The sequence below is a fragment of the Lissotriton helveticus genome, chromosome 7, assembly GCF_964261635.1.
Source record: "Lissotriton helveticus chromosome 7, aLisHel1.1, whole genome shotgun sequence".
Taxonomy (NCBI): Eukaryota; Metazoa; Chordata; class Amphibia; order Caudata; family Salamandridae; genus Lissotriton; species Lissotriton helveticus.
Genome location: NC_136068.1, coordinates 985,542,976 through 985,565,744, shown reverse-complemented (window position 1 = coordinate 985,565,744; position 22,769 = coordinate 985,542,976). Strand labels below are relative to the sequence as shown.

The window sequence follows — 22,769 nt, the reverse complement described above, 5'->3', positions numbered from 1 at the left end:
CCACCCCTTCCAAAGATTGCAGGGGGCAGGGCACCCCCTCTCTACCCTAGGTACATGGCTAGTCTACCAGCTGTATTCAATCCAATTCAAAGAGTACTAAATGTGTATCAAGGATACATCTTTATATTACTGAAGAAAGTGACATGACATAAAGGAACAGAAAGCAACAATGAATAAAATTGACTTACAACACAAATTCAAAGAGTGATTACTTTATTGAAACATGAAGGAGTGCAATTGGAGACGTCCTCCCATCCAGGGAGTGACGCAAATCAACTATTAGTCTCCCAGCTGTGCCTGACCAGGCTTCACTCTGCCCTCCTCGCTTCTGACATGATTGCTCATGTGGGTCAGAAGTGCAAGGAAGACATAAACTATGTATTTTTAGTATCAAGAAAGTTTATATGGCATAAGATGCTGCGTCACTACCAAGGGTAGTGCAATTACTAAACAACACTTTTAACAATGCTTCTGTTTGGCTCAGCGCTTCCACGTCTGGCAAGAAAACACTAAAGCTGCTTGTGTCCGAGTTAATCAGGGGCAAAACTCCGAGAGTAAATGGCAGAAGTGGTGTGAGGAGGGGGTTGGACCCCGTCATTAAAAAAACAAAATCCTATGATATGTTCTACTTCTAGTTTGTGAAGTCAGACAGACATCTTTTGCAGGATTTCTTAAAGATAATGTGTAACAAAGGTTAGTGTATGCAGCAAAAGAAGTGGAGAGACGAGAGGCTGTATTACACACGAGTAGTTAGCTTCTGTGTCAGTGAAAACTATGGCAAATGGGCAGTTTAAGACCAAAAATGTTTTGCTTTTAGCCTTTTTTTGTACTGGACAAGGAGCTTCCCCAATAACAACGTGTTGTGAAAAATCCTAGCAAAACACAACAGGCATTGACAAAGCCAAACAGCTAGAAGCCTAAGCCAAGCAGTTGTAAGCCAGTGCCAGGCCTATTGGCTTTGCCGATGCTTGTCTGCTCTGTGGCGTAGTCTGTTTACTTCCCTAAACTATACCTATTCCTATATAAATGCCCTGACTTAAATACCCCCCTCCTTTCTTCTGTGCACCCCCTTATCAATGCACCCCTTCTTACCCCTGTTATTGAAGTTCTCTCCCTATGATCTACAAATGCCTGAATCCATCACCCCCAAACCACGTAGCTCTATTTTTGCATTCCCCACATATGATTGCACGCCTGTTTGTCTTTCTGTATGTGCTTCATGTTCTGTTTTGATGTTCACTTCTCTGTACCCTGTACTCCACATTCACAATCACAAAGTTTTTTTGCGTAAGTAAGTGTAAGCCATGCCTCGGTCCGGGGTAAATAACACATTCTGAGAAAGCCTTCTGCCAGCTGCCTTCTTTGCTGGTAAATGCTCGAACAGGCCTGGGCTCGGGGGAAGCACGTGATAGATGGGGTGCGTTGGCAGCGAGCTGGCCTTGTCCGGTGTGATAAGCACCTGCTGCATAGCCATGCTTTTTCTCACACCTTTGTACTACGCACAGACGTGGGCACAGTTACCCCCGTGCGTGCTGCAACACTCTTGCGCGGTCTCTGATGTATGTGCGCATCACCACGAACACGGCCCATGTACCACACGGCATTCACATTTCCATCCGTAGGTTGGCTTTTAATGCTGACGTGTCCTGTATCTCTGCCCGCCTTCATTCCAAATCCATGCATCGGTTCAGGGACAAATCACAATAGGAGCTCAACTCTGGGCCTCGTGCAGCCGGACGGACATAAACGACTACTCATAGCCACAGAGGACACACCCACGGAGCAGCGCGCTACACGTCCACATCTGCGTTTCTGCGCCTCGTCAGCGGTATGAGGCACTATATAAATGCAATTGCAGTGCAATACAATTATAACATTAGTGGCAGGAAGGAGGTGCTTTGGCAGAGCCGTGTGGGGGTCTAGTGCTGGAGGAGGTACCGAAGGGCAGGACAGAGGAGCACTGTAGAGCCGCGGAGCCGGGTCTCGGGGCTGCAGACATGTGCCTCCTGCCTCCGAGTTGTATATACAACTCCAAGGGCGCCGGGCTACACATGGAGAGCTGCCAGCGCCGAAATTTTCCACAACGTGTCAGAATCCTCTCTGTGCCTTAAATGGAAGTCGGAGTTGTGAGGTGGGGGAGGCCAGTGGGAGGTAGTGGAGGCTGCGGGGGGGGGAAAGGGGAGGATGGGTGGAGGTAGGATGGAAGGCAAGCTGGGGGAGGGAAGGCGCTGTTTCTGTTGCAGTCAGCTCTCCGTCACTGCCGCTACACGCTGGCCCCGGATGGTCCCGAATGCACGTCTGGTTGGTTATTCATTCAACTCTTGCAAAAGAGGGTCAGAAAGGAACACTGAACATGTGCCTGGTGCGACGTCTCGCTGAAGAGGCAATGGTGTTGTCCACGTCCAGTCTGCCTTTGCCTGCCAAGAAGATGGAAGGGAGAGTGCTCCCACAGCTACAGCGCTATCAAATGGGACAGACAGTCCTTAGCTGTCTAGTACCAGGATACCTCACACTCTCTTCTGAGAGAAAAATTGCCGGATTGGAGCTAATAACTGGGGGTCACTAGTTGGCTGAGGTAGGTACCTTAGGCCAAATAGGGACCTTTGCTTCCACGTCAGGGAAAAGAAGGACACCTTCTCAGATAGCACCTACTCACCCCCTCGGTAGCTTGGCACGAGCAGCCAGGCTTATCTTCAAGGCAGGTGTGTAAAGTATTTGCAACCACGCTCTCAGTAACCCAATGAGGACACCACAAATCAACTCCACACGAGTTTCATAAAAACAAGTATATATTTATATAAAAAGATATACGATGAGCCCACACGATATAAATCCAACATTTGTGTATGTAATATTCCTCCTGGCCTGTTATTAGGCCAGCCAGCCCTTGTAGGTTCTGGCTATATTAATGAGCAATTCTAGATGATCCACTGCAGTCCTAATGCAATGCTAGCAGTTCGTATTGCAAGAATTAGACACTATGCAATGTAAAAATAATGCAGTTTGTTATGCAACAATCAAGCAGTTCGCAATGTCAAAATAATGCAATGCGAAAACGCAACAATCAGGCAGTTCGTTATGCAAACTAATGCAATGAGTAAGGCAACAATCAGGCAGTTCGTTATGCAAAAATAGTGCAATGCATAATGCAACAATCAGGCAGTTCGTAATGCAGAAATAGTGCATTGCGTAATGCAACAATCAGGTAGTTCGTAAAGTGGGACTAATGCAATGAGTAATACAACAATAATGCAATTCGTAATGCACTCCAGCACCGATCACGGTGCTTGAGATGGTGTCTTTGCCACTCCTAATGACTCGCGGTCAGCATCCGCCAACAGATGCCCCCAACACTAGTATGGTGTAAACCAAATTGCAGCTCCGCACTCCGGCCCCGGTACTGTCACTCCTTGGTGAGTACGGCCGCGATACGAGCTGAAGCAGAGGTTCACACTGCAAGAATGGGAGAGGTCGAGAGCGTCTCTCTCCGAGCCTGTACCCCGCCCTAGGCGGCCACAAACGTTACCCGGGGGGTGCGACCTCACTCTCCTCTCCTCTTCTCACGACTTGGGTCTCTGATGCGACTTTGTGGATTCCGAGCAGTGGGACTCGGGCCCCCCCCTGATGGGGTTGGTTTAAGGTCCCGCTCTGGCAATGGCGGGCTCGGGCCGGCGCAAGCTCCTCTGGAGATGCCGGTCCGGGCCGCTGGCGATAACGAATATCTCAGGCTGCAACAGGGCACACACACACAGCATCGCTGAGACTCACTTGAGCTTCGGGTGTGCACGATCACAGGGCAATCCTCACGAAGGTCTCAGATTGCACAAAGCACATGCACACAGCGTCGCTGAGACTCACTTGGATTCCAGGTGCACACGATCACAGGACAATCCTCACGAAGGGCTCAGGCTGCACGAAGCACACGCACACAGCATCGCTGAGAATCGCTTGGACTCCAGGTGCCCACGATCACAGGGCAATTCTTACGAGAGTCTCAGGCTGCAAAAAGCACACACACACACATCGTCACTGAGACACACTGGGAAACTTTTGTGTTCCTGAGTTTCCACAACAGAGAGCCAACTTTCCTCTGGCCTTTGAGGACAAGTTACTTCCGGATACAGCACACAGTAAAGTCCTTTCAAGCAGGGCCACACAGCAAAGTACTTTAGCCTTTCCGTGGTTAAATCAGGAAACTGCAGGCCAGTCCCAGAACACACAGCAAGTGTCAGTCCTTTCCTTCAGTCTCTTCAGCTGTTTCTTCCTTGGCAAATGTTCCTCTTGACCACAAAGTAGTTTCAATCCTTTTCAGTCTTGATCAATCCAACGTTCAGGGGTTTCAGCTCTCATAGTTATACCCCTCAAAGTCTTTGAAGTCTTTGTGTTCAGGGGGGCACTGACCCCTGTCCAAACTAGTTCTGGGTGTCTCCCTGCCAGTGACACCTTCTTCCTTTGATAGTGGGGGTCTGGATCCTTAATCACTCAGCAGGAGATGGAGCCATTGTTTTGTGGCAGCAACCCAGGCCTCTTCACCTCCAGGGGCTACTCCTCCCCCCTACACTCCAGATGCAGGCCAGCCTGTTGCTGTCTCTCCTCCTCCCCTGGGGCAAGACATTCCCCAGATCCTATCACTTTCAGATCCAAACACTCAATTCACAATCAGGCAGAGACACACAGAAATGTCAGAGCACAAAAACCCAGCCACTTCTAAAAAAAGTGGTTTCTAAACACACAATACAAAAACCACCTTCACAAAAAGATGTGTTATTGAATTGTGAGTTCAGGCATACTAAACTTCACCTCTTCATCTTAAATCTTTGGGAAGATAGGCTGGAAACACATTACACAGCCTCCCCAGTCTGTCCTATGGGCAAGATGGCCTTTCAACAGTAAATAAAAAACAAAATGGAGAGTATTTCACTGTCAGGACATGGAACACACCCCAGTACATGGCCTACCTTTCACATACACTGCACCCTTCTCAGGAGGTACCTTGGACCTACCATAGGGGTGTCTGATGTGCATAGAAAGGGAAGGGTAAGGCCTGGCAAGTGGGTGCACTTGTCAGGACAACATGGTAGATTAACAAACTTCGTGCAGGCACTGCAGTGGCAAGCCTGAGTTCTCTCTTTAAGGCTACTTGTGTGGGTGGAACAATTAGTGCTGCAGGCCCACTAGTAGCATTCGCATTACCCGCCCTGGCACACATAGTGCACTTTACTAGGGACTTTACTAGTAAGGCAAACATACCAATCATGGACAACCAATTACCATTACACTGTCGTAAATATATTATATTATCAATAGCCATGATTTTAGGTCTTGCCTTTTCTTGTTTCTTCTTCTGGACAAGGCATCTGCACTCCTGGCTCAAGTGCTCCTTCTTCTCTGACTCTATTTGGTGTCACCTGGGCTGTAGTACTGTTTGATAAAATGAAGACAAGAAAAAGTGAATTGTGAAACACAACCAAAAATTGCCAACCACTCCTTCAATATTTGTTTCACGCAGGTGTGCACCAGGTGGAGCGCATTAAACTTTGCACAGGCTGTCTTTTTGGTTCTCCTCTCCCAGCTCTTTGCTCGAAGAGGGGATCCCTTGCTTAGCCCTTACCCTTATAGAAGCTTCATCTGTGCGGATCCTGAGGTGTCTGTGAGAAGGGGGGTCATAGTTCAATGCCTGTTTGTCTGCTATACTTACAGTTGTTAGACTTTCAATTTCCTGAATCCGCTGCTTGCATGTGATGCTTTTTGTATCATCTTCAATATACTTCCAACAGTTTTCTAACTACACTATGTGAGAGTTATGGGATGCAAGTCTCATTTGGGGATGGAGCAAAGTGACTGATGCTCCTATAAGTTCATGTTGACTATCCCCATCTCTCTCTCCCTCACTCTGGAGTATGCAGTCTATTGGTCCTCTTTGACTCCAGACTTAAGGCCCTATTTTCCTGCTTTGGTGGGCCCTGCTGCATGAGTGGAAATTTAAGCCGGAAGTACTTTTGCCAGCATGCTAGGAGAACTTTCGTCAAAACTGCTCAATGCTACCAAGTGAGCCATGTCATGGTCACACGGTGGACCTGAAGCATGTCTTTTTTTCTAAAAGCAAACTCCCAAATCAAGGGTTTGTTTTTGAAAAATAAATAATCAATGTTGTTGACGCTGGCAATTTCCTATGAGTGCGTGGTGGACATTGGTGATTTTTTCCTGATCAGGGTGTGCATGTACCCAAACATGGTGGGGCTCCGGGCACAACAAATCCTACTGCCCTCTGATGACCAGCCAGTTTTTAACATGCTTTCACCGCAGACCCTTCTGATTCTCTTCCATTGGAAACAAAGGACTTCTCCCACCCCTCAACAAAGCAGGGGAATCCCTTATTCTTAACAGATGCTCTGTTGCTGCCTATTTCGAAATGAGAGCCTTACTGGAGAATGAAATAGTTCAAAGTGTCCTTTCACCATGTAAAATAGCTTAGGGCACATGGCCAATTCACTGTACTTACAGTACTGGAAGTACAATCAACGATGCAGTTGTTCGTTTCGTCAATTACTGCAGGTGCATTTGTTGTCTCTTCAGAGCACAATCATGTGCCAGACTTTGAGAAGAGAACAACGTTCATGGAAGTTAAAGTCCACTTGGTTTGGAGGGGAGACTCTTTTATTGAATGGACATTCTTCATTTGCTTCCCTGCATCACACTCCAAACAAAGGATCATCTGGGCAGATCTGTTTTGAGTCGTTTCCTAAAACAAATGTTGTTTGGTCCTGCAATTCGGGGAATGCCCAGGGCGCTGAAGACAGTTGGCCTTGCATTCTCTGACAGCATTTAGCTGTTTAGAAGTATGTTGCTGGATCAAGTGTGCAGTGGTTGATCCTTGCAGGTCAGTTATTAGCTGTCAACTTTTGCAGGGACCTAAAGCCTCTAGTACACTATTTGCATCTGATATTGAACCTTTATCTCCATCAGGAGCCAGTGGCGGGCTTGCAGACTGGTGCAAGGTGATCTCGTTTCCGCAGGTTCAAGCGCATACTGGCTGCGTGGTTTTAAAGTCTACACAGCAAGTCAGTGAGGTTTTTAGGTAGACTGTGTAAATGGCAGGACGCTAATCGAGCTAATCGAGCAGTGCAATTACCACACTTCCTGTAAGGTGTATGGGCAGTCTACAGTAGTCGGAGGAACATCATTTGGATACCTGAGAACTAAGTGTAATATAAGTAGTAGTAGTAAAATCAAAGTTTATTTAGACAATAGTCTATAAACCATACAAAAGACCATGGATCCACTTAGCAATAGAAATGTTACATCATAATTCATTTTAACACTCAATACACATTTAAAACCATAATATAAGGTATATTCAGGAGCGGCCCATGCAGGTGAGAGCGGTGGAGGGGATGCGGGGGCGGGCTCGACAAACGACTATGAGGGAAAATGAAATAAACATTTAATTTCCCCTCATTGTCGTCTGTCGAGTCCCCACCACTCCCGCCCCATCGCACTCACCTGCACGGGCCACTCCTGGATATATTATAATTTATAGCTCTGTGTGGAAGATGACATCCAATGTATTGACTGTTGAGGGAATTGCAGGAGTGGTACCCAGGCTTGTGCTCAATGGGGGCAGGTTGGCGGTCTAACCCTAACATTATTATGATCTCAGATACTGGCTTCATTTAGACAGAGGAATCTCTACCTTTTTTGGAGAGGGACTTTGTCAAAGCATCTGGTGATACTTTCCAGGCACCCCAGGTTCTCCTCCAGATGCATACAGATTTTTGTGTTATCAGCTTACACTGGGAAGAGCACCTGATATTGCTTATGACCTACACTTATGGCCGTATATAAACCACATTTAGCCACTGACTCATATTTTCTTATCAGTACAGTTAGGCTATGGGACACTCTCCACGCTGACTTTTCCAGGTTGTGCAAAATGTGTCGGCTCTAATCGGAAGACACAGCTCTGTATTTCACCTTAATGACTTCCATTCTCTTGCACAGCACAGCAGTGGCTTCCTGTAAATCTTAATAGTTAGATTCAATCCAACTTCTGATATCCCTCGGGATCTTGTTCGCGCTATATAAAACTTTATAAATAATAAATAAAATAATAACAACATTTGTTGAGTGCATGTACAGAGATAGACCTGGGTACAGTTTCTCAGCCTGGTGTGCAAGTATGCAAGCACTACTGGAGCCACACATACACTCATTAAAGGGTTGTGTTCACCGGTGACCTCTGTGGTTGATAGGGGGGATCCTGTTGGGAGGTTGGGGGGTCACCACCTGAGACCTAATCCAAGATCCGTAGGAAAAGTCCCTTGCCCATTTGTGTCTTGGTGTATGACTAGAAAAGTAGGGAGGTAAACCTCCTATATGCAGTACAATATCCTCCTGCATGATATATTGATTAGTCTTTAGGGGTTGGGTTTTGCAAAAAGAGCATAGCAGGAGGTTTGCAATTGAAGAAGCAGTGGAGAAGCCATGATTCTGCCATGGAAGGAGAAGGGTGTAATCAAGACTTTTAGAAGGGGTGCGGCCAATTTAATTGAGAGCCAATGTCCAAAGGGAGGTGTGGACAGGTGTGGGGTCAAATTGTATCCTAATCAACCAGCGTTCAGGAGAAACAGAGAGGGATGGAAGGTGGAGAAGCCTATCCTACAGATGCAGGGATTCTCTGTGTCTGACAGCACACAGGCTCGATACCATGACCGTTCCTAACCAGCTTTATAGGTTCCTGGATCCAAAACCAACCCTAACATAGGAGAATCCCAGGACTAAAATAGTTAACATTGAGAGGACCATGGAATTACAGAAAGATTGTGACAGGAATGTGAATTAAAGTGGACGTCACTGGGGAAGTAATGAGAAGAGTCTTGATAGGAGAGATGGGAGACGTTTAAACTTGTGAGAAGATAATGTCAGGCAGAGACCTGAAACATGTTCATATAAGCAATATTATATTGTATTAAATCATAATAAACATCACATTTTCAATTATAAGGATCAGGCTCGATCTTTAGGCTTTACAGTGCTCAAGGGACCTGAAGGTATCCCAAAAAGAACACATGACCCAGAATAGCAGAGCCTTAACCTATTTCACCAAAGCGGCTACATCTTCTGTGCAGCACACTGCCTCTTAAAAGCAGCTGAAATATTTAGTTACATTTCATAACAAGCATTGGCAAAGACAATAGGGCTCGCCTATCTAATGCAATTGCAGAGCTGGTGGCTTTGCCAATGCTTGCCTGGAAAGTTTGATAAAATACAGTAAAGAACAATATATTATATGAAAAAGGAGGAAAACCAAACACCTATTTTATATTGTACACTGAATTCAATAGTTTCATTCTTTATAAATGACATGGTGTCATTTTGAAGTAACTTTCATTCAGGAAAATTTTACAGAAATTAACAAGAATAAGGTAGTGCCAGAATGCAAAGTTAAATGCTGCCAAAGGCCTAATTTACTTTCCACAGTATTCAGCCATTTGGACTTCTACAGAAGCTCAGGAAGCAGATTTATGGTCCCTTAGGAGAACCATCATGATAAGTACACCTTCTGCCTTATAGGCCAACTGAGTGAGTGCAGCAGATGACCCGTACCCAAGGCCCTTAAAATATTTGTGCAACCAAACGTGTGTTTTCATGTTAAATATAAATTGCAAGCAATACATCAAAAACAAACCTTAAAGTCGGCTGATCAGTCATACCCCAGCAAATCCCTGATGTAGTTCATTTACAGACAAGCTGGGAGGGATGCAGAGTAACATAATGCTGGGTCAGGGGACATGCTTTTTGATGGGGAAGCATCAGAAGGAGGAGATAGCTAGAAACCACATACACTCTTATTGAGTACCAAGTAAAAGACAAAAAGGAGTTCCCTAATATGAGCAATTGGAGGAATCGTAGAGGCTATGATCTAAGTAAGGGACAAACATAGCAAGAGGAAGGCAAGACAGCGAATGGGGACAATGCAGTCTTTGTGATAGGTGGCACCTGGAACACCCAATTAATGGGCAGTGCACTCTATGGGCCTTGATGGGCTTGCCGGAGAGGCACATAAGACACCAGGCCTTAAATACCACTATCTGAACCTTGGACTAAACACTGCTTGCCATGGGGCTGTCCTGTCTAAAATACTGAGCTGTGAGTGCTGGAAGAGGGCAGCGGCAACCCCAGCTCTGGGCGACTGACGCTGAAATCTGGGGCCACGGTTCGATCCCCGGCTCCGGCGGCAGGTTAGCCCAGCACCATGTGACTCTGGGCAATAGCTCGCTTAATCTTCCCGACGGCCCCCAGCGCCTAGAGACCCTTACGGGTGATTGTGCGCTTTACAAATGTGGACTTTACTTTTACTTTACACCTAAGGCGGCCTGCTGCTGTTATATTCATGGCGGTGCATACATATTTATAATAATGGTGACTTGTTCTATAAATAGTGCTTCATACTGCACGTCTTTCTGGCACGGCCAGTTCTAAACACTGTAAATAATAGATGTTGTGATTATCATATTTAATGGCAAGTTATTTGACAACCTTAGAAAGAAGGGGGACTGAGTTGCTCTCGCCTGGATTTGAACTTTTGACCTGCAGATCACGACATTTTATCAGCAAACCCTTTAAATCATTGAGCTATCATGCAGCGCCAAAGAGTGAAGCATGATGGTTAGTTACATGAAACCTCTAAACTCCAGATTGCCTGTACTGCATCACCTCAGATTTCACAACTGATTGGTGGCTGTTCCTGGTCATGTTTCTAAAGAGGGCTTGTGAGCTTGGCATCCATCACAAGATCTCTCCCGTGCCTCAGTGCCCTCGCCTCAGCTGGCTTTCAATATCGTTTCTAATAAATCAGTCCAACATGCTCCAGGCATCTACATGTACATCTTTTCCTCTCCCTCTCCTGTTCTGCTTTTCTCGCCTCTTTCCTGTGCAGTGGGGCTGGCCCGGGCTGGCCAATCGGACTCTTTAGCTTTCTCCTGGGGGCTTCAGCAGAGTGGGCTGCTTTTAAGGTTGCCTGGGCTGAGTTCAGTTTCCAGTTAGAGACTGTTGTTGTCCGATCGTTTCCCACAACAGGCCTCTGGACGGACTCCCCGCCTCACCTCCCTCTCTAATGCCTTCTTCCCGCCTTCTGGCCTGACCTTCCCACCCCTCTCGTGACTAAAGCACGTCTGTTGGCCAGACCATTAACGAAAACTAATTTGCTCTATAAATAGTTGAATATTAAGGCTACTCGGCTCAGAGAAGGGTAATACGGCGTTTAAAAAGAGTGGACTTGAGTAGCGAAAAAACGTCTAACACAATTTGCTTTTACCTGCACAATATTCAAGGTTTTAACCCCTTCCATGCTGGGCCGATTCCGCCGTTGTGCGGTAAACAAACGAACAGGGCGGGGCCGTGACGAACCCCAGCCGTCATCAGCACACGAGCACCATGGAGCGTGACGGCTGGGGTTCGTCATCAGCATGGAAGGGGTTAAGTGAGATGAAAAAACTGGGGGGGCGGGGTCTCTCAAAGGAGCGTGGCCTGTGTAATTAAGGGCGTGGCTTAAAAACACCTAAGCTAAAAACCTATGATTAGGATAGTGTGCCGCCCAGCTGGTATTTTGCTGTTTCTGTCATTGCATCCAGATACATAATACAACAAGTAACATTACACCTACACAATGCCTGGACTATTGGATTAGTCAATGGTTGTTAGTTGTATAAGATAAAAAAGCAACAACGTATGGCTTTGTTGTAAATAATATTGAAAATGCTTCAGTTCTGAATAATGAGACTGTGAAAGAGCTATAACAAGTCTTTAAATTGCGGCAGCCAGAATGATCACCGGCATCAAAAAATCTGATCATATCTCCCCTGCACTCAAAGAACTCAAATGGCTTCCAGTAGAAATGCAAAGTAACTTCAGAACGGCCTGCCTAACCCACAAAGCCCTCCATACAGGCAAACCCGAATACCTGGCAAAAAAACTCAAAAAAGATGGTCAATCCAGAAATCTGAGAAGCTCTAACTCCCTCCTACTCATCTCACCTAAAACTAGAAGGAAAAGAACAGCGGACTGCTCTTTCACTGGAAACACCCCCAAAATTTGGAATTCCATCCCCCCGCACATCAGAACCGTACCTTCCTTTGTGGAATTCAAAAGTCAACTCAAATCCCTGTTCCTTAACCGTTCCCTTGGTTGTGGACAACACGGGACATACAGCAACCATAGAGCTATGTGATCCCTAAGAACCTTGAAACCAAAGAAGCTTTTCATGACAATTACGCCGCTCTATACTATGTCACTCGTTTATTGTTATATCGCTCACATCTCATGTTTCTGTTGATTATATGCTATGCTCCTACTGTAAAGCGCTCTGATACCTTTGGGTCTTGACAGCGCTATAGAAAACTTCTTAAAGAAAAATAAAAAAATAAAATAAATTACATCAAAGGCTGGGAAGGGTGGCACTGCTGTAGAGTTAAGATTATTTTTTTCACCCTGAGGGTGAGATGAATAATGGAGAGCCCGATAGGGACCTGTCCCAGCACTTGCTTTTTAGACCTGCCGGTGCTGAGCACCAGCAGGACCTGGCCCACTTAAAGTCTTGACAAGATTCAACTTATTTACATCTTTTTGTTATGGGGTCTTCGAATTTCTCTCCTCGTGCGACTTTCTCCCGCTCACCTTTTGATGCAACTTCTCGTATACTGATAGGCTCTGTAAGTATGGGTGCGGGGTGCTGCAGTTTCCCCAAAAATAACCACGCTGGAACTCAGAAGGTAAATGTGGAATAAAGATACGTTTATATGTTGTTATCTTGTCACATTTGAAGTAGGTTCAAATACAAAGAACAAATGTCAGCCTATGTCTTCTGAAAAATTGCGGCTTATGTGGAAATTGGTGCTTATGTTCATTTCTCTGATTGCAAAGTGAAAAGATTCGATAAAAGTGACCTAGGTGACAATCATGCCGGGTACAGAAAGTTAAAGGAAAGAATGTAAGATTCAGTTATTTTCCTAAAACACAGTATATAAATGATTATAAATGATCTATGCCCATATTTTACAACATATCAGCACTAAGGAAGGCACACATGGGCATATTACCAAGCAATAGCGATAATTATCGCTATTGCTTGGTTAGAGACAAAAATTTACCGCTGCGCTGCGGCGATTTTTATCGCAGATAAACCTTGGTATTACCAAGGTTTATCGCAAATGCGATAAAAAACGGCCGCAATGCATGAATATCGCTGAAAAGCCAGCGATATTCATGCATTACCGAGCTAATGCTCTTAGCCATGTTATCCACCTCCCATTGAATAACATGGCTAAGAACTGCTCAGGGCAGGTGTTAGCTTTTGGAGATATTCGCGCTTAGCGCGAATATCTCCAAAAGTTGGTAATAGGAGATAGCGATGTTAGCGACTGTTTCCAGTCGCTAACATCTTGGCACGCCCACTTTGCATGTCTTTAGTGATAAATATCACTGACATGCAAAGTGGGGCCCAAGATGGTCGCTATCTCCTACTAGCTGTCGCTAACTGGTGTTAGCGACAGCTAGGTAATAGGGAGATAATTTTATCTCCGCTTTCTTGGCTTTTAAAGCCAAAAAAGCGGAGATAAACCCCTTGATAATATGCCCCAAAATCTTTTGGTAATTCAGAAGTGTGTTGGAAACAAAGGTTTCAATAGGATCAAAAGGTCAAAATGAAAAAAGACGCTTTACTTGGTGATGTACAAATGATACATAATCACTGAAACCAGATTTCTACACATTTACAGAATTCCTGAATTTTGTGTTTTTTTTAAATCCCCCAAATGACTTGACATTTCTTAAGAGATTCGATAGCTCAGACTATATCTCACCCCAAGACATTTTTATTCAAACCTCTCTCCTAACAGTATCTCACAAGACTATTTTACACAAATTGGGCGCTCACATGAAAAAAGCCACACAAAATAAAGTGAAAGCACATTTCACAAGAAAACCATAATTACATGATTTTTTTTCTTGGAATTATGCAACATTTTACAAGAAGAAAATACTGAATTTCGCTCACCCAAAAGTCTAATCCAAATGTAACAGGTAAATACGTTGCATCTCATTAATGCTACTAGGTATCGTTAAAATCACACCCCTAAGGTATTTTACCCATTAATGCTCGGGATAAAAAACTTTCCTCGGTAATGCATCGAAATCTATCAAAGATAGCTGTACATTTAAACTGTTTATTTTTGTCACATTTGCACTCCACTTCATTAGGTACATATTTTACAAAAGCAGGTGCTGAACTATCTTTGTCATATTATATTCTTAATGATGTTCTGGTAAACCAGTTTTTTGAATACTTTGTCATAAATGTGAAGCTTTAGATGCATATTCAGGCTGCTTATTTCTTAGTCATGTCATGTGATGATAGTATTTCTAGATGATGGTATGGAATTGATACCTAACATTGTAGGTAAATGAAAAATGCCCAAATTACACAATGCGTACACACAGAAAAATGGTTGATTTACCAAATTTCTATAAACAGTTAAGAAATATGCTAATTCATAAAAAAACAATCTTTCCATGTCCAACGATCTCACTGTGTGATATTCTAGCTAGACCCAAAGTGCCGTGACCCCAAATCCCTATTGTTGAGAACTGCTATAGCAGTCAGATTACACAAATGTATCCAGCAAATCCAAATGGTGCATCTGTCGAAATCCCCCACCCGGTCCCACCGCTCTTACCTGCGCGAGTCGCGGCTGCCTTTGGTAAACCCCAGCAGTCTTCAATTATACAGTATGTAGGGGGCCACAGGCCAGGTAGAACCATTGAACAGTTACATGTCAGTGGGTCACCCCTTTAGGTATATGGGTGACACGTTGGATACATGGGCACCGCACCGCACCCAAACCGACGGACCACGCACGCAACCTGGGCTTCATCCTGGACTCCTCCCTCTCCATGACCAGACAAGTCAACGCCGTCTCCTCGTCATGCTTCAACATCCTGCGCATGCTACGGAAGATCTTCCGGTGGATCCCCACCGAGACGAGGAAGACAGTCACCCAGGCCCTCGTCACCAGCCGACTGGACTACGGCAACGCCCTCTACGCCGGAACCACCGCCAAGCTCCAGAAGAGACTCCAGCGGATCCAGAACGCCGCGGCCAGACTCATCCTCGACATCCCCCGACGCAGCCACATCTCCGGACACCTGAGAGACCTGCACTGGCTCCCGGTCAACAAGAGAATCACCTTCCGCCTCCTCACCCACGCGCACAAAGCCCTACACGACCAAGGCCCGAGCTACCTCAACAACCGGATCAACTTCTACACTCCCACGCGCCTCCTCAGATCAACCAGCCACGCCCTCGCCGCCGTCCCCCGCATCCGAAGAGCGACAACAGGAGGAAGGTCCTTCTCCTACCTGGCTGCCAAGACCTGGAACTCACTCCCGTCCGACCTGCGCCTGACCCAAGACCACCTCTCCTTCAGGAAGAAGCTCAAGACCTGGCTGTTCGAGCAGTAACGGCACCCCCCCCTTCCCAGCGCCTTGAGACCCTACGGGTGAGTAGTGCGCTCTATAAATGACTTGATTGATTGATTGATTGATGCCTGAAGGGCTCATGGGGAGGGGTGTGGTAGAATCCTCACCAAATCAAAAGGGTAGGGTTGAGCCACCATGAATTAAAACTCCCCAGGTCAACCTCTTGTCAGACACCTTGCTGTCAGGTGTATCAGGTGTACTTCAGTCAGGACACATTTCCCTGTTGGGATGAAATGTAAATATTGCAAATATAGGTTGCCTCCACTTTCAAAGGGGTCATCTGTCACAGTACATCACAAAACTCCATCTGGTGTCGTCAGAAAGGTAACATTCATCAATGCCAGTTGGTGGTGATTGTTAGAGATGCAGGACTGGGAGAATAGAATAGTTATTTCTTCACACTGGACGGGCACTTTAAATCCAAACCAAGAGCCTCATTTACTATATTTTGATGTAAGACAGCGCAGCAAGCCTTCCTGCTGCGCTGCCTTGAGTAAAAATAAAAGGGCAGGACAGCATTGTATCTTCAAGATACTACGCATTCATGTAGTTCTCCCCTGCGCCGGCGCACAAACAGCAGCTGTGTGCCAATGCAGACACTCTTGCGTCATGGTGCAAGGGTGCCTGAGTTGCGGGGGTGATTGTTTTTGTGGCGGAAGGAACACCACCATTGGTGGCAGAATGTAGCACACATAGAAAGAGGCAAAAACGAGGAGAAATACAAGTATTTCTCTTTTTTGCAACACTCCTACAAAACCTTGTAAATCTGAGAATGTGTCAGGTTGCATGGATGTTGCTTGGGGACACCTACGCAACACCCATGGAACGACCCTTTCATGCAGAGTAATGCATGAAAGGGGCCCATATTTACAAGGCCATGAAAAGTCATGCAGGGTGACCTTATGTGGCCTTGTAAATATGGACAGGCGCACTGCGCCGTTGATGCGTCAAAAAACACAACACACCAGCAGCTCAATGGGCTTGTAAATGAGGCCCCAACGGTGCAACATCTTTACTGATTCCTCAGGCCATTTATTACATGTCTCCTAGATGTTGTGAGTGCTTGATGTATGCATTATTTATCTTGTAGCCGTAAAAAAAAGGAGGGCAGCTCAGGCAGCTACAACATTGTTTTCCTTCTTTTATGCTCCTCATCCCCCTACCTTCCTCCTTCATGTACTTATTTTTTCCAGTGCAGCGCATGAGATTTAATTCCCTGCTAATGACCATGGGCAATGCCTGTAAATAATCCAATAAATGAAGACCTGGACAGACTCAGCAGTGTTCTGTGCCTAGCTCCCACCCTCTGGGCAGTGCGAAGGAGGGGAGGGCAAGTGAAGTCAGGTGGGTAGACCTTACAAAGGATAGCAGTTCAGTCTCACTAATGGGAAGCAGAAAAATGTCTTGCATGCTACTTCTAACTGAAGAAAGAGGGGGTGGGGTGTTTGGGCATAAATGCACTAAAGGAGCAAAGCACTGATCATAGGGTGCGTGTAAGACGGTGCTTAATTTATTAAAAAAATAAGTGCCAGGGCTCTCGTCCGGAGACTTCTGCAGCTTGCATCACCCATTGCCACCGCCAGCGTTGCCAGTCACAGTAGCTACACAACTACCAACCAGCACACTGCTACAAGTGTGACAATTCAGACTATTCCAGGCCGCCAAAGATATAAAAAAAATGGCTTGGGCAGCAGGTATTACTTGTTTTTATGTAACCTGAAAGAATAAAAAAATGCTCTTCTGCTCATCTCTAAATGATGCTAATCACACGACCATGTGGCAGCTGTCATAAGTGTTGATAATTAAGTGCCGGTGCTGAGCACCGGAAAAAACCAGCTCAAATTAAGCACAAGAGATCTTTTCATGGGACGACGGCAATACATACAGCGAAAGGTCTTTTACCGGAGTACTTTGAGGTATAAGGAAGGATGCACTTCGGGCGGGAACAGACCACTGTAACTAGAGGAAAGCAAGGTGTAAAGAGATACATCTTACAGTACAAGACAAAGGTATAAAGAGAGAGGACTCCCTTGTAGGGTAGAGAGGTGAAAGGACAGAGGCTTTCATGAGAGATCATCGAAGTGAAAGAAGAGAGGCCTCTCAGTGGAGGATAGCAAGGTGTAGGAGAGAGATAGTAAAGGACAGAAAGATGCAGAGAGGCCTTCAAGAGGAGACTGCTGATACACAACAGGGGACCATTCAGGGGAGGCTAGAGAGGCACAAGGTGAGCGATCTTACATTAAGAGACAAAAGTGTAAAGAGAGGTTCTCCCCCAGGAGGCCAGAGAGGTGGAAGGAGAGAGGCCTTCCTGGGAAGGATAGAGCAGAACACAGTGATGTGTAAAGAGAGGTCTTTGAGAGGAGAGCAGACATGTAAGGAGAGATGTTTTCTGGAGACGACAGAGAGGAGTAAGAAGAGGGGTCTTGGCAAGAGCTTAGCGGTGCAGGGAAACATGATTTAAAGCAAGAATGGAGGCTCCTTAAAAGGGAAGCATTGCTGGCGAGAACAGAGAAGTGTGCGAAGAAAGATGTCAAGCAAAGAAAGATGTCAAGCAAAGAAAGATGTCAAGCAAAGAAAGATGTCAAGCAAAGAAAGATGTCATGCAAAGAAAGATGTCATGCAAAGAAAGATGTCATGCAGAACTCGATAAAAAGAGGCCTTTTAGCTTAGGGGTAGACACTGAGGTGCAAAGATAAGAGCCAATAGGGCTAGAGGAACAAAAAGAGAAGCTATTTTGGGCTGTACATGGAGGAGCAGGAGGAACTGAAGGATTTATAATGGAGGAGCATACAGAATACCTACCTGGGTCTAATCAAGTGACGAACAACGACAGGCGGCATGCTGAGCTGCATACCGAAGACCAGAGAATAGCCGTGTGGAGTACCAAAGAGGGGAGCACTGTAAGAGAGGAGCAAGGAGAATGGCCTTATAGGAGTTATAAAGCAACAAAGAGTTGAGACTTGTAGGCTGAATGTGGAGGGAGGGACAAAGAGAGGAGCTTTTCATGGGGGAAACAATGGGATCAAGGAGCAGAGCCATGTTTTACATGATAACTTCACCCTCAGCTGATATTTGTTCCAGTACTCCTAGGCTGCAGGAGTAAAAAGAAGGGCCTCTCAGGGTGATAAAACGGCTGGGCTGGACAACTGGGGTGGAGTAGTGGGAGCGAGATTGGATGCCTTGAAAGAATGATATGGAAGAACAAAGGAGCAGGGCTCCACAGGTCGGGTGTAGCTGGATTACACACCAAAACGCAAGTGTTAATCCCACTCTCATGTGAGATGAGATGATGAGATGCAATGAAATGAAATGAGATGAGATGAAAAGAGATGAGATAAGATGAAATGGGATGAGATGATGAAATTAGATGATGAGATGAGATGATCTAACCAGTCCTTTTGTTTTTACAGCTCCCTCGGCCTTCTCCTGAGCCAGACCCAGAGGCAGCATGGCGCCACTTCAGGTACATATACATGCACAACAGAACAATGCACAGAAAAGATAAATAGTCTAGAAATGTCTGTATATATTCAAGTCAGTGTCGCAAGCTATGCTTTTCTTGTCCGTTGTGAGAAGTGTTGTCTTGGATTGAAAACATCTGTGATTGTGGCTGCTTGAGCAGTCTGGGGCGGGTAAATCGGTGTTATTATAGAGCCTGTCACTGGGGTGACTCCTTTCTGAGAATTTATCATTGAAGAGACAGAAGAGAAGCGCCTTAAGCAAAATATCCTAACTTTAGAATTCTGCTAGTCCGTTGATCCTTAATTCTGGGATGAATGCCATTTTTGCCCCCTGCAGCCAAATAAGTCAAGTTGCTGGAGAGTCTGTAGGGTGTGCAGATTTTCGTGGTAGATGTGTAATATATATTGCACATTAGGGCGATTCATTTTTTGTCATTTTTCGCTTTAGCCAATCATGAAAGTTGTGAGGCAAGGTTAATGTACATAAAAGGTGGCATAATGGACGTTAGAACCATTGACAGTCCATAGCTCACAGATATGATGAGAAGAACAGTCAGCAATGGAGAAAAGTATTTTACCTCCTAAGTGAAGAAGTATCCCTGAGGGGCGGAGGGCCTTGCACCAGTGGGGGAGAGGTAGAACCTGAAAACTGATAAACTCTCATTATCATGGATATAAACCACCTAGAAATGGTAGAAGTAGAAGGCCGAGAACCCTTATAGGGAAAGCCAAAGGTAACAAACAGGGAATCCATCTTTCAAAAGACAGAAGTGCTTTCCAATTAAATGGACAAGGAGCCGCAAAGGCCAATCGAATGCTTATTCACTTTCTCAACCGAAGAAGGATCAGAAAAGAAAACCGGTAGAACAATGTCCTCTGAACAGTGAAACTGGGAAGGAATTTTCAGCGGGAAAATAGGGCCCGGCTGAAGGACAACCTTATCTGGAAAGAAACTGATAATTAAAAAACACCCATTACTCTGTCCCGTCTTCTTGAACACACAACCATCAGAAACACCATCTTCTCTGTTAGAAAGTTGACAGGAACTGAATCCAGTGGTTCAAATGGAGGGTCAGTCAAAGCCTGCAGAACCAATTGACAACCCAGAGTGGAAACATAGAATGAGATACTGGGAGCTGCAGAAAGAAACCCCTAAGGAGCCAAGATGTCAAAGGAACAATCACAGAGAGATCACCCCCCCCAGAAGGCCTGAATAGCTGTCCAATAAGCTCGAATGGTAGAAACTGCCAAGCCCAAGGTGAAGCCATCCTGTAGAAAATCTAAAATCCTCATTGGAGGGCAAGAAGCCATACCCTATCACCAAGCATGACACCATTTATTAAAGTATCCCCAGTGAGGGTTGTATAATCTGCACGTTGAGGGTTTAGAAGACAAATGGATGAATTAGCTAAAGCCTCTTAACATCCCCGAGCCAACAGAGTCACCCTTTCAGCAGCCAAATCACCAAATTGAGACACTGTAGGGAGGATAACACCAGGATTGGCTGACTCAGGGGAGAAGGATAAAGAGGAAACACCCAAGGACGACTCATCGACAACTGAAGCAGCAGAGGAAACCACGGTCTCCTCGACCAACTGGGAGCCGTCAGAAGAATCTGAAAGTGGTTGGCCATTACCTTCTGGAACACTCTGGGTATCAGCTGAAATGGGAGGGAAACTATACAGGAGACCCCGCGGCCAGCGCACCAAAAGACCATCAGTTGCCCACGCCATCTTAGATGGAATCAAAGAGCAGAAATTGTGGAGTGAAGCATTGCTCTCTGTTGCAAACAGTTCCAGGCAGTGGCTCCTAGTCCTGAGTCACTGACAAATCTTCTAAAACACCCTCGGAGAGAGCGTCACCGAGAGATCAATTTGGAAACCTCCTTCTGAGTTGATCTGCAGGCCAATTCTCCTTCCCCGGAAGAAAAGCATCAGTCAGATAGAAAAGATTCCGTTCTGAACTCACCTCAATATCCCGGGAAAAGGAGAAAGAGGGAGAGAATCATCCCCCTTGATAACACAAATAAGACCTTGCCACCTGATTGTCTGTCTGTATACACAGCCTTGACCTCATATTGATGGGAGGGAATGCAGCAGAGTGGCTCAAACTGCAGCCCATTCCTTGAAGGTGGAAGAACGGAGAGACTCTCCCCTGTTCCGTACCACCTGCTATGTGAGATTTTTCATTACTACTCCTACCCCAGTCCATTGACATCGGCGGAAATGATCACAAGAGGGGCAGACTCAACTGATGACCCTTGTTGAGATTGTCTTGGTTCAACCATCACTGCATGTCTGGCCAAGCGTTTTGAGTGATCAGAACCCGTATCTTAAAATCCTGAGAAACCGGCCTCTAATATCTAATGGAAGTGAAGGGCAATACGGCGAGGGTGTCAGATCTATTGTTTTCAAGAACATATGTTTTTCTTTTGTGTTAAACACTCCATGAAAGTGTGTGTGTATTTTCTAGCTGTCTCTTTAGTGTATTTATCTCCCCTGCACTCTGTGGTACTCTGTCGCACATCTGCTGCTAGAGGCACCTCCATGTTGTGCTTGTCCATGTACTTCCCATTGCTTCCCCTAACTGCGCCCTCCATGTTGATTCCCCCATCCGTACCCTCCTTCTCTCTTGCCCATTGCTACTTCCCCCATCCATGCTCTCTGTGTTGCTTACCACAACTCCAGTTTTGTTTCTGCGCATCCCACCCTCCCCATGTCGTTTCTGTGACTGGTGTTGCTTCTCCTCCCCCCATTGGTACTGCTCCCCACCACCTGCTTTTGAAAAAGAAATGCTTTTGCAGATTTCATTTTCTTTTTAGTTACCAATCCAACTCAGATCGGTAACTAAAATGAAAAGCATGTGCATCATTTTGTAGCTGCATGTACTCATGTGATGGCTTTTGTTTGGCCAAGCTGCAAATCATCAGTGATACTGTTTAGTATGGCTACAAGCAACCGGCAAAGCCAATAGGCCTCAAAAGATGGCTTGTTGGCTTTGACAATGCTTGTTGCTTCTGGTGGCTTTACATGCTTGAAACCCCCTGGCAAGATGAGGGCCCCCTAACATGTCACTTAGGCTGAATGTCTCACAGATACAGTAAGGTTTTGGCCTGAGAGGCGGGTTCCTGAGAGATAGGACTCCAGCTGCGGCCAGTGCAGTAAGGCTTACCTTACATCCCTGCAACCCACTCATCCTGGTGTTCCTTGAGTAAGAAGGCTTATGCTTGGAAAGATGAATAAGGATTGCGGCTCCATCACACTACCTGGTCCTTCCAGGCAGAGACTGTCATATTTGTCTTCTTAGCTCACTTCCCTTTTCGTTATTCTTCTCCTTTGATGCTGCTCACTTTTTCTCATTTAATAAGGCCCAGTCCATGATCCAATTGTGTTCATCCTACACCCGTCCTAGGATTGAACCTGCCAGGACCCTTGCTCCAGACTGATCTTCCATCACCCCACCTAGGGTCGGACTGGAACAGAAAATAGGCCCAGACATCAAAATAACAGTGACCCATTAGTAAATTAGACAGCAAATCGGGACTGGTTTGATCTTGTAAATACACGTGGAATATGTGTTTTTCAAGTTACAAGACATTGCATGCTTTTGTGCTGGCTGCACTCAGCGTTTTTGGCAATATCATGAGAATTTACCGTAAATACGGATCACCAGACCAAGGAACAGCCCAGCAAATGTCCTAAAACTGGTCAATACGGTGACTTGCCAGTCCTGCCCTTGGGGACTGCCAGATTGCCCCTCCGACCCTGGATGGAG

The 22,769-nt window shown here is 45.7% G+C and overlaps 2 protein-coding genes across 5 annotated transcripts in view; one reads left to right on the top strand and one right to left on the bottom strand.

Moving 5' to 3' along the window:
* LOC144769491 (cationic amino acid transporter 2-like) overlaps positions 1-5,382 on the bottom strand; it is a 448,818-nt gene extending 443,436 nt beyond the window's left edge. Inside the window, exon 1 of the mRNA XM_078653623.1 lies at positions 5,327-5,382. The gene's annotated coding sequence lies outside the window, so the exon portion shown is untranslated. The remainder of the gene's footprint in view (positions 1-5,326) is intronic.
* Positions 1-22,769, top strand: part of ANXA6 (annexin A6) — a 184,382-nt gene that overhangs the window by 16,727 nt on the left and 144,886 nt on the right. For all 4 annotated transcript variants that reach the window (XM_078653622.1, XM_078653620.1, XM_078653621.1 and 1 more), the window contains exon 2: positions 18,945-18,997. In XM_078653622.1, coding sequence (XP_078509748.1) covers positions 18,983-18,997 — 15 coding nt within the window. In that variant the 5' untranslated portion in view covers positions 18,945-18,982. The remainder of the gene's footprint in view (positions 1-18,944; positions 18,998-22,769) is intronic.